The 12,281-nt window shown below is 61.2% G+C and overlaps 1 protein-coding gene across 1 annotated transcript in view; it reads right to left on the bottom strand.

The window, feature by feature from the left end:
- The window catches only part of NBEAL2 (neurobeachin like 2), a 34,562-nt gene extending 22,325 nt beyond the window's left edge, over positions 1 to 12,237 (bottom strand). The window contains exons 1-4 of the mRNA XM_086867623.1: positions 12,152 to 12,237; positions 5,151 to 5,239; positions 2,475 to 2,639; positions 961 to 1,042 (exon numbers count right to left, since the gene is read on the bottom strand). Coding sequence (XP_086723749.1) covers positions 961 to 1,042; positions 2,475 to 2,639; positions 5,151 to 5,239; positions 12,152 to 12,202 — 387 coding nt within the window. The 5' untranslated portion in view covers positions 12,203 to 12,237. The remainder of the gene's footprint in view (positions 1 to 960; positions 1,043 to 2,474; positions 2,640 to 5,150; positions 5,240 to 12,151) is intronic.
- Positions 12,238 to 12,281: the final 44 nt, after the last annotated feature.

The raw sequence follows: 12,281 nt of genomic DNA, 5'->3' as shown, positions 1-12,281 counted from the left end.
ATTCCCGTTCCCATTCCTGCTCCCATCCCCATTCCCATTCCCACTCCCATTCCCGCTCCTGCTCCTATTTCTGCTCCTGTTCCTGCTCCCATTCCCGTTCCCATTGCCATTCCTGCTCCCACTCCCATTCCCGTTCCCATTCCCGCTCCCACTCCCATTCCTGCTCCCACTCCCATTCCCGTTCCCATCCCTGTTCCTGCTCCCACTCCCGTTCCCGTTCCCACTCCCATTCCCATCCCCATTCCCGTTCCCGTCCCCATTCCCATTCCATTCCCATCCCCATTCCTGCTCCCGTTCCCATTCCCGTTCCCGTTCCCATTCCCATTCCATTCCCACTCCCATTCCCGCTCCCACTCCCATTCCTGCTCCCACTCCCGTTCCTGTTCCCATCCCCGTTCCCGCTCCCACTCCCGTTCCCGTTCCCACTCCCATTCCCATCCCCATTCCCGCTCCCGTTCCCGTTCCCATTCCCGTTCCTGTTCCCGTTCCCATTCCCATTCCATTCCCACTCCCGTTCCCACTCCCATTCCCACCCCCGTTCCCATTCCCGTTCCCATTCCCGTTCCCACTCCCATTCCCGCTCCCATCCCCGTTCCCGCTCCCACTCCCGTTCCCATTCCCGTTCCCACTCCCATTCCCATTCCCATCCCTGCTCCCGTTCCTGTTCCCGCTCCCGTTCCCATTCCCGTTCCCATTCCCATTCCCATTCCATTCCCACTCCCATTCCCGTTCCCATTCCTGTTCCCGTTCCCGTTCCCATTCCCATTCCCATTCCATTCCCATTCCCGTTCCAGTTCCCGTTCCCGTTCCCGTTCCCATTCCCATTCCCATTCCATTCCCATTCCCGTTCCCGTTCCCGTTCCCGTTCCCGTTCCCATTCCCATCCCATTCCCATTCCATTCCCACTCCCGTTCCCGTTCCCATTCCCATTCCCACCCCCGTTCCCGCTCCCGCTCCCACCTGGCTCCCGCAGAGCCGCAGCAGCCGCAGCACGTGCGGGAGGCAGCCGGGGCTCCGGTCGGGCTGAACGTTCTCCAGGTTCCTGGGAAGGAAAACATCGGGAACTCATCCAGCACGGGGAGGAAATTTGGGAAGGGGAAGGAGGAAATTCGGGAGGGATCAAAACACTTGGAGCAGGGAAATTGCTGTTAAAAATACTTAATATAATTTAAACTATTTTTATTAGGGAAAATATTATTATTTTTTTGTTATTAATAATAAAAATAACATTTATTATTATTATTCCTTTTTGAGATGTGATGCAGTTTGGGGAGATGACGGAATTTCGGGGGCACAATAATGTTATAACATTATTTTTTAATTACATCATTAATTAATTAACATTATTTTAATTTTTTTATTATTTTGCATTATAATTACCATTATTTAGATTATTGTTAGTTACTAATATTAATATTACTACTAATAAAATTTATTATATTAACACATAATTACTTTTATTTCTATGCTTAAATATTTATATATAAAATTAATATTCATATTAATAAAAATAATAAAGTATACTACTAATTATTAATTATTAATAGTTAATTGTTAATTATTAATTATTTTCAGAGGTGGGATGCACTCTTGGAGGGCATTGGGGGGAAATGATGGAATTTTGGGTGGAAAATAACTGTTTTTTAATAGTTAAATTTTAAATACATTATTTTGCATTATTATTATTACTAATATTAGTATTAATATTATTAACATGAATATTATTAATATAATATTAATATATAATTAGTTTTATTTTTTCCATATATATTAATATAAAATTCTTGTTTATATAAAAATTCATGTATCTATATATAAATTTTATATTTATACTAAAATATTAAAATATAAAAAGACAACATATATTAATATTATTTAATTAATAGTACTAGTATTAATATTAATAATAATTAATATAAAAATGAGACAAACTGGGACCAACTGGGACCAACTGGACCAAAATGGGACCAAAGTGGGACAAAAGTGGGACCAAAGTGGGACCAACTGGGAGTAACTGGGACCAACTGGTACCAAACTGGGACCAACTGGGACCAACTGGGACCAACTGGGACTAACTGGGACTAACTGGGACTAACTGGACCAAACTGGAACCAACTGGACCAAACTGGGCCCAACTGGGACCAACTGGGACTAACTGGGACTAACTGGGACCAACTGGAACTAACTGGACCAAACTGGGATCAACTGGGCTCAACTGGGACTAACTGGGACCAACTGGGACTAACCGGGACTAACTGGGACCAACTGGAACTAACTGGACCAAACTGGGACCAACTGGACCAAACTGGACTCAACTGGGATGAAGTGGGACCAACTGGATCTACCTGGGACCAACTCGGACTAATTGGAACCAACTGGGACTAAACTGGGACCAACTGGATCTAAGTGGGACCAACTGGGCCCAACCGGGCCGAGCTGGGTGCCGTGGGTCGGGAGGGCTCCTGGGGCCGCACCTGCAGATGATGATGAAGAACTTGAGGAGCAGCAGGGCCTGGCCCAGCCCCGCGCCGCGCTCGCCGTCGCGCGTCCCCGCGGCCACGCTGTGTCCCAGCCGCTGGCTCAGCACCTGCAGCACCTCCCGCGGCAGCGCCGGGATCTCCGAGCCCGGATCCTCCGGCCTGGGCGGGATCGGGGTGCGGGTGGGACCCCCGGAGCCCCCCAGAGCCCCCCAGAGCCCCCTGGAACCCCCCGGAGCCCTTCCCGCCCGCGACACCCGGTGGTTCCGACCGCGGAGAGCGGATGAGGCGCCATGCACAGCTCCGGGGCCCCTCAGGGGGGTCTGGGGTCACTCAGGGGTGATTTGGGTCACTCAAGGGGGTTTGGGATCTCTCAGAGGTGTTTGGGGTCACTCAAGGGGGTTTAGGGTCATTCAGAGGTGATGGGGGGATGTTTTGGGGTCACTCAAGGGGGTTTGGTGTCACTCAGGGGTGATTTGGGTCACTCAAGGGGGTTTGGGGTCACTCAAGGGGGTCTGGGGTTACTCAAGGGAGTTTGGTGTCACTCAGGGGTGATTGGGGGATGTTTTGGGGCCACTCAAGGGTGTTTGGGGTCACTCAGAGGTGATTGGGGTCACTCAAGGGGGTTTAGGGTCATTCAGAGGTGATTGGGGGATGTTTTGGGGTCACTCAAGGGTGTTTGGTGTCACTCAGGGGTGATTGGGGGATGTTTTGGGGTCACTCAAGGGAGTTTGGTGTCACTCAGGGGTGATTGGGGGGTGCTTTGGGGTCACTCAAGGGGGTTTGGGGTCACTCAGAGGTGACTGGGGGTGTTTTGGGGTCACTCAAGGGTGTTTGAGGTCACTTAGAGGTGACTGGGGGGTGTTTTGGGGTCACTCAAGGCAGTTTGGGGTCACTCAAGGGGGTTTGGGGGATGTTTTGGGGTCACTCAAGGGTGTTTGGGGTCACTCAAGGGGGTTTGAGGTCACTCAGAGGTGACTGGGGGGTGTTTGGGGTCACTCAAGGGGGTTTAGGGTCACTCAGAGGTGACTGGGGGTGTTTTGGGGTCACTCAAGGGGGTTTGGGGTCACTCAAGGGGGTTTGGGGGATGTTTTGGGGTCACTCAAGGGTGTTTGGGGTCACTCAAGGGGGTTTGGGGTCACTCAGAGGTGACTGGGGGGTGTTTGGGGTCACTCAAGGGGGTTTGAGGTCACTTAGAGGTGACTGGGGGGTGTTTTGGGGTCACTCAAGGCGGTTTGGGGTCACTCAAGGGGGTTTGGGGTCACTCAGAGGTGACTGGGGGTGTTTTGGGGTCACTCAAGGGGGTTTAGGGTCACTCAGAGGTGACTGGGGGGTGTTTTGGGGTCACTCAAGGGTGTTTGGGGTCACTCAAGGGGGCTTGGTGTCACTCAGAGGTGACTGGGGGTGTTTTGGGGTCACTCAAGGGGGTTTGGGGTCACTCAGAGGTGACTGGGGGTGTTTTGGGGTCACTCAAGGGTGTTTGAGGTCACTTAGAGGTGACTGGGGGGTGTTTTGGGGTCACTCAAGGGTGTTTGGGGTCACTCAAGGGGGTTTGGGGGATGTTTTGGGGTCACTCAAGGGTGTTTGGGATCACTCAGAGGTGACTGGGGTCACTCAAGCCCATATGGGGTCACTTAGAGGTGTTTGGGGGGGTGTTTTGGAGTCCTTCAGGGGTTACTCAGGGACATTTGGGATCTCTCAGGGCTCTTTTGGGGGCTCTCACGGGTGTTTTGGGGTCCCTCAGGGATGTTTGGGGTCCCTCAGGGATCTTTGGGGTCTCTCAGAGGTGTTTGAAGTGTCCAAGGGGTGTTTTGGGGTCTCTCAGGGATCTTTGGGGTCTCTAGGTATGTTTGGGGTGCCTCAGGGGGGTTTGGGGTCCCTCAGGGCTGTTTGGAGCCACTCAGAGGTGATTTGGGTCACTCAGGGATTATTTTGGGTCCCTCAGGGCTGTTTTGGGTCCCTCAGGTGTGGTTGGGGTCCCTCAGGGGGGTTTTGGGTTCCTCAGGGGTGTTTGGGGTCACTCCGAGATGTTTGGGGTCCCTCAGGTGGGTTTCGGGGTCTCTCAGGGCTGTTTGGGGTCTCTCTGAGATGTTTGGGGTCACTCAGAGGTGATTGGGGTCTCAGAGGTGTCTGGGGTCCCTCAGGGCTGTTTTGGGGTCTCTCAGGGATGTTTGGGGTCACTCCAGGATGTTTGGGGTCACTCAGAGGTGATTGGGGTCTCAGAGGTGTCTGGGGTCCCTCAGGGCTGTTTTGGGGTCTCTCAGGGATGTTTTGGGGTCACTCCAGGACGTTTGGGGTCCCTCAGAGGTGTTTGGGGTCCCTCAGGGGGGTTTTGGGGTCTCTCAGGGATGTTTTGGGGTCTCTCAGGGATGTTTTGGGGTCACTCCAGGATGTTTGGGGTCTCTCAGAGGTGTTTGGGGTCCCTCAGGGCTGTTTTGGGGTCCCTCAGGGCTGTTTTGGGGTCTCTCAGGGATGTTTTGGGGTCACTCCAGGACGTTTGGGGTCCCTCAGAGGTGTTTGGGGTCCCTCAGAGGTGTCTAGGATCCCTCAGGGCTGTTTTGGGGTCTCTCAGGGCTGTTTTGGGGTCTCTCAGGGATGTTTTGGGGTCACTCCAGGACGTTTGGGGTCCCTCAGAGGTGTTTGGGGTCCCTCAGGGGGGTTTTGGGGTCGCACCTGCGGGGCTGCAGCGAGGGCAGGGCGATGACCCTCTCGAAGCTGCTGACGAAAGCCTCCAGCCACTGCTGCAGGTAGGACAGGTCCTTCTGCAAGGGAGGGCGGGGCTGGGGTCAGCGGCCAATCACGGCCCTCCGTGACCCCCGCCCGCAAGGACCGGCCAATCACAGCCAGAGAAACCAGCCACGCCCACCCAGGTGTGTGACACACCCCTGGGAGACTCTGACCAATCACAGCCCAGCACAACGCAACCTGTGGAACCTCAGACCAATCACAGAGCAGAACAGCACACCCTGTGGAGCCTCTGACCAATCACAGAGCAGAACAGCACACCCTGTGAAGCCTCTGACCAATCACAGAGCAGAACAGCGCTGTGACTCACTGACCAATCAGAACCCAGCACAGCACTACCTGCGACTCGTTGACCAATCACAGCCCAGCACAGCGCTACCTGCGACTCACTGACCAATCAGAACCCAGCGCAGAACCTCACAACCTGTGCATCCTCTGACCAATCGGAGCCCAGCACAGCACGAGCTGTGGGACTCTCCAGCCAATCAGCTCTCAGAGCACCTGTCCCTGCAGCCAATCAGGGCCCGGCGGGGACAGTGGGGGCTCACCCGGGCTGGGCACGGCCTGTCCTGGGTACCCCGAGGTGGCACCTTCGGGTGTCCCTGTCCTGGGCACCCCAATGGGGACCTTGGGGTCACACAGAGCCCTGGGAACCCCAAAGGTGACCCCAGTCCCCAACCCTCCCATGGGGCACCTTGGGGTCACCCCAGTCCCAAACCACCCCAATGGGGGACCTTGGGGTCACACAGAGCCCTGGGAACCCCAAAGGTCACCCCAGTCCCCGACCCCCAGTGGGGCACCTTGAGGTCACCCCAGTCCCTGGGCACCCCAATGGGGCACCTTGGGGTCACACAGAGTCCTCAGCACCCCAATACAGCACCTTGGGGTCACCCACAGCCCCGGGCACCCCAATGGGGCTCCTTGGGGTCACCCCAGTTCCTGAGCACCCCAATACGAGACCTTGGGGTCACCCTGAGCACCCCAATAGGAGCTGCTGGCCCACAGCCCTGGGCACCCCAATACATCAATTTGGGGTCACCCAGGTCCCTGTGCACCCCAGTGTGCCACCTTGGGGACCCCCACACCCTGCTGCAGCACCCCGGGGTCCCCCCATCCCCCAGAACCCCGGTGTGGCACCTTGGGGTCACCCCGAGCCCCCAGGACCCCGGTGTGGCACCTTGGGGTCACCCCGATCCCCCAGGACCCCGGTGTGGCACCTTGGGGTCACCCCGAGCCCCCCCGATCCCCCAGGACCCCGCTGTGGGTCCCCCCGATCCCCCCGCACCCCAAGTCCCCAGCGCAGCACCCCGGGGTGTCCCCCCTCGCCAGGGACCGTCCCCCCATTCCCACGGGGCCCCCCCTTTTCCCGGGATCCCGAGCTCCCACGGCTCCCCCAGGCACCGCCACACCGCGGGGGGGGACCCCAAAATCCGCCCCCCCGGAATTCCCGCTGCAGCCCGAGCTCCCCGGGAGCGTCCCGGTGTCCCCGAGGCCGGTACCTGTCCCCGGGGGTGGCCGTGGCCCTCCATGGCCCCGCGGCAGCGGCGGGGCCGGAACGGGCGGGGGGGTTCGGGGGGGGTTCGGGGGGCCCCCCCCGTTTTGTCACCGTTGTCGCTTGTGCAAAGCCACCAAAACAGCCCCGGAGCGCAGGAAATGTCGCGTCACCCGCGGCCCCACGGGCGCTTCCTGCCCCGCTGCGGGCTGGTGAGGGGCACCGGGGCCGTGTGGGGCACCGGGACCGTGTGGGGCACCGGGACCGTGTGGGGCACTGGTACCGTGTGGGGCTCTGGTACCGTGTGGGGCACCGGGACCGTGTGGGGCACCGGGACCGTGTGGGGCACCGGGAGTGCCTGGGGACACTGGTACCGTGTGGGGCACCGGTACCATGTGGGGCACCGGGACCGTGTGGGGCACCGGGAGTGCCTGGGCTCTGGTACCGTGTGGGGCACCGGGACCGTGTGGGGCACCGGGACCGTGTGGGGCACCAGGACCGTGTGGGGCTCTGGTACCGTGTGGGGCACCGGGACCGTGTGGGGACACTGGTACCGTGTGAGGCTCTGGTACCGTGTGGGGCACCGGGAGTGCCTGGGCTCTGGTACCGTGTGGGGCACTGGTACCATGTGGGGCACTGGTACCGTGTGGGGCACCGGGACCGTGTGGGGCACTGGCAGTGCCTGGGGACACTGGGACCGTGTGGGGACACCAGCTCCTTTTGGGGACACCAGCTCTGTCTGGGGACACCGTCACCAACTGGGGGCATCAGCACTGTGTGGGGACACTGGCACCATTTGGGGACACTGGCTCTGTGTGGGGACACTGGCACCTCTTGGGGACATGGGCACTGCTTGGGGACACCGTCACTATTTGGGGACACCGGCTCTGTCTGGGGACACCAGCTCCATTTGGGGACACTGGCACCATTTGGGGACACTGGCACTGTTTGGGGACACCGGCACCATTTGGGGACACCAGCTCTGTCTGGGGACACCGTCACCAACTGGGGGCACTGGCACTGTGTGGGGACACTGGCACCTCTTGGGGACACCGTCACCATTTGGGGACACCAGCTCTGTCTGGGGACACCGTCACCAACTAGGGGCACTGGCTCTGTGTGGGGACACTGGCACCTCTTGGGGACATGGGCACTGCTTGGGGACATCAGCTCTGTTTAGGGACACTGGCACTGTTTGGGGACACTGTCACCAACTGGGGGCACTGGCTCTGTGTGGGGACACTGGCTCCATTTGGGGACACCGGCACAGCTTGGGGACACCAGCTCCGTTTGGGGACACCGGCTCTATTTGGGGACACTGGTACCTTGTGGGGACACCAGCACCGCTTGGGGACACCGGCACAGCTTGGGGACACCGGCACAGCTTGGGGACACCAGCTCCGTTTGGGGACACCGGCACAGCTTGGGGACACCGGCACAGCTTGGGGACACCGCGGTGCCACCGGCGCTCTCCACCCCTGTCCCCACGGGGCAGCTCCGGGATGTCCCCAAGCTGGCGGTGGTGGCCACAAGGAGCTGGGTTGGTTTATCCCGGTATTCCCGAAAAATCCCGAAAAATCCCGAAAAATCCCGAAAAATCCCGAAAAATCCCGAAAAATGAGCGCTCAGGAGCCGTGGCAGCTCCTGAGCGCTCATTGCCGCTCCTCAGCACCCGAAATTCCCGGTGTTCCCGAAAAATCCAACCCCAAATCCCGCCGTGGCAGCTCCTGAGCGCTCATCGCCGCTCCTCAGCACCCGAAATTCCCGGTGTTCCCGAAAAATCCAACCCCAAATCCCGCCGTGGCAGCTCCTGAGCGCTCATCGCCGCTCCTCAGCACCCGAAATTCCCGGTGTTCTCACCCGGAGCCGCATCCCGATATTCCCGGTCAGCCTTCCCGGAGCCGGTATCCCAAAATTCCCGGTGTTCCCACCCGGAGCCGCATCCCGATATTCCCGGTCAGCCTTCCCGGAGCCCGTATCCCAAAATTCCCGGTGTTCCCACCCGGAGCCGCATCCCGAACAAGGGGCCCGGAATTCCCGGAGCGGCTGTCCCTAAATTCCCCTTGTGCCCTCCCGAGGCCTCGGTCCCTGACGGAGCCGCTGGCAGTGCCGGTACCGGAGCCGGTGGTGGCAGTGTCAGTGTCAGTACCGGAGCCGGTGGTGGCAGTGCCGGTACCGGTGGCAGTGCCAGAGCCAGTGGCAGTGCCGGAGCCGGTACCGGAGTCGGTGGTGTCAGTGTCAGTGTCAGTGCCAGAACCGGTGGTGGCAGTGGCACTACCGGTACTGGTACCGGTGGCAGTGTCAGTGTCAGTGCCAGAACCGGTGGTGGCAGTGGCACTACCGGTACTGGTACTGGTAGCAGTGTCAGTGCCGGGACCGGTGGCAGTGGCGGTACCAGTAGCGGTACCGGTACCAGTGGCAGTGCCGGTATTGGTGGTGGCAGTAGCGGTACCGGTACCGGTGCCGGTACCAGTGGCGGTTCCGGTGGCAGTGGCAATGGAGGTACCGGTACCGATACCAGTGGCGGTACCGGTGGTGGCAGTGGCGGTACCGGTACCGGTGGCAGTGTCGGTACCGGTACCGGCGGCAGTACCGGTGGCAGTGGCGGTACCGGTACCGGTGGCAGTGTCGGTACCGGTACCGGCGGCAGTACCGGTGGCAGTGGCGGTACCGGTACCGGCGGCAGTGTCGGTACCGGTACCGGCGGCAGTACCGGTGGCAGTACCGGTGGCAGTGGCGGTACCGGTACCGGCGGCAGTACCGGTGGCAGTGGCGGTACCGGTACCGGCGGCAGTACCGGTGGCAGTGGCGGTGCCAGCCCGCGGCGCTGTCGCAGCCGGTTCCTGGCCGGCAGAACCGGTTCGGCGGCTTCTGAGCTCGGCAGGCGCGGAGCCGCCTGGGAGCGCCGGGAATGCCGAGCCGGGAATGCCGAACCGGGAATTGGAACCGGGAATGCCGAGCCGGGAATGCCGAACCGGGAATGCCGAACCGGGAATTGGAACCGGGAATTGGAGCCGGGAATGCCGAACCGGGAATGCCGAACCGGGAATTGGAGCCGGGAATTGGAACCGGGAATTGGAACCGGGAATTGGAACCGGGAATGCCGAACCGGGAATGCCGAACCGGGAATTGGAGCCGGGAATTTCTGGGGAGCCTCCAAAAGGTGGCAGGGACAAAGGCGGCGGGATGTCACCCCCGCACCGAGTGACCCCGCGGGTGACACCGAGTGACCCCGCGGTGCTGGCGCTGGGGTCACGGTCCCGCCGCCCCTTCGGGGGGTGGGGACAGCGCGGCCACCTCTGGGGACAGCCGTGTCCTCCTGGGGACAGCCGTGTCCCCTGGCAGTGCCACCACCTCTGGGGACAGCGCGGCCACCCCTGGGGACAGCCATGTCCTCCTGGGGACAGCCGTGTCCCCTGGCAGTGCCGGTGACAGCGGCCCTGTCCGGCCGGAAAGCCACCGGAGACGAGGCGGCCATTCCCGGGCCACCGACAGGGACACTGCCACCGAGGGGACACTGCCACCGAGGGGACACTGCCATCACCTGGGCCACGTCCCCCCAGCCGTGTCCTGCGTGTCCTTGGGGACATCGCTGTGGCAAAGGCCACCGGGTTTCGCTGCCGGGGAGGTGACACTGGGCTCTGGCTGTGCCCCTGGCGCCTCAGAGGTGGCACGGCCACCCTGACGAGTGGCACCTGTGTCCCCTGTGACTGTGGGCACCTGTCCCCTCATGGCACCACGACAATGGGGCACTTGTCCCTGTACCACCACGGTCACCTCGGTGCTGTGGCACTTGTCCCTGTATCACCATGGTCACCCTGACAATGTGGCACCTGTCCCCACACAGCCACAACCACCCCGATGAAGTGGCACTTGTCCCCATGTCACCACGACAATGTGGCACCTGTCCCCATGCCACCACGGTCACCTTGGTGCTGTGGCACTTGTCCCTGTACCACCACGGTCACCACAGTGGTGTGGCACTTGTCCCCATGTCACCACAGTCACTCTGACAATGTGACACCTGTCCTCATGGCACCACAGCCACCTCAGTGCAGTGGCTCCTGTCCCCACACAGCCACAGCCACCCTGATGGAGTGGCACCTGTCCACATGTCACCACGACAATGTGGCACCTGTCCCTATGCCACCACGGTCACCTTGGTGCTGTGGCACTTGTCCCTGTACCACCACGGTCACCTCAGTGCTGTGGCACCTGTCCCCACAGCTGCAGCCACCCCGATGGAGTGGCACTGTCCCCATGTCACCACAGTCACCCTGACTATGTGGCACCTGTTCCTGTACCACCATGGTCACCTCAGTGGTGTGGCACTTGTCCCCATGTCACCACGGTCACCTCGGTGCTGTGGCACTTGTCCCCATGTCACCACAATCACCCTGACAATGTGGCACTTGTCCCTGTCCCACCACGGTCACCTCAGTGCAGTGGCACCTGTCCCCACGTCACCCCCCGATGTCCCAGCACGTGGCCCTGCCCGAGCCCCCCCCGGCCGTGTCCCCTCACCTTGTTTTGGGGTGCCGAGGTGACACTGGCGGGGCCAGCCGAGGTGACAGACCCCGCGGATGTCCCCAACCCTCCCGGCGGCCTTTGGGGGGAGCATTTCACCCCCAAATCCACCGGGTCCCCCCAACCCGGGGGTAACACGGCCCGGGGGTGACACTGGGGTGCCACCTCCCCTCCAGGACGCGCCCCACCCCCTCCCGGGGGGAATTAAGGACAAAACGAAGCGCGCGGGGACTTTTGGGGTGACCTGGTGGGGGGGGTGGGGGGGGTGGGGGGGCTGTCCCCACCCAGGGACCCCCTTGGGGACATTCCCCAGGACTCGGCGGAGGGTCCCCAAAGCCCCCCCCGCGGCGCCGCTGTCCCCACCCTGTCGCCGTTCCAATGTCACCGCGCACCTGTCGCCGGGCGGTGGCGCCGGCAGCCGAGGGGACACGCGGAGCCCCCAAAACCCTCCCGGGGGGCTCCAGGGGACCCCCCAAACCCCTTCGGGGAGGGCGGAGAGGGGCGGGGGGACCCCAAATTCCCTCGGGGCGGGGCGGGCGGGGGGGTCCCCGCGGGATGCGGTGTCCCCGGGGGGGGGTCCCGGCTGTCGCCGGGGGCCGAGGCGGCTTTGGGGACACCCCGCAGGTGACAACGGCGCGCGGGGGAGGGGAGGGGGTGGCACACGGTGACAAACGGGGGTGGGGAGGGGAGGCACGGAGCCAACGCGGGGGCGGTTTGGGGACCCTCGGGGACCCTCGGGATGTGACAGCGCAGCCCGGGCGGGGGGAGGGAGGTGGGGACCGGGGGGATGCGACAATGGGGGACAGGAGGGGATGGGGGGAGGCGGGAATTGCAAACAGCGGGGTGGGGAAGGGGGAACCCCCATACCGGGAGGGGGTGCGGGGTGCCCGGGGAGGGGTGCCCGGCTCACCTTGGCGAAGTAGAGCATCCAGAGCTCGCAGAGGCGCTCCCGGGAAGCCATGCCCGGGGCCGGCCCGGCTGGGAACCAGCGGCGGCTCCGCCCCCGCCGAACCCCCCCCATCCCCGAGCCCGGCCCTGGA

Source organism: Cyanistes caeruleus, chromosome 1 (assembly GCF_971803275.1).
Source record: "Cyanistes caeruleus chromosome 1, bCyaCae1.hap1.1, whole genome shotgun sequence".
In the NCBI taxonomy this organism is placed as follows: Eukaryota; Metazoa; Chordata; class Aves; order Passeriformes; family Paridae; genus Cyanistes; species Cyanistes caeruleus.
This window is presented reverse-complemented; position numbering and strand designations above follow the sequence as displayed.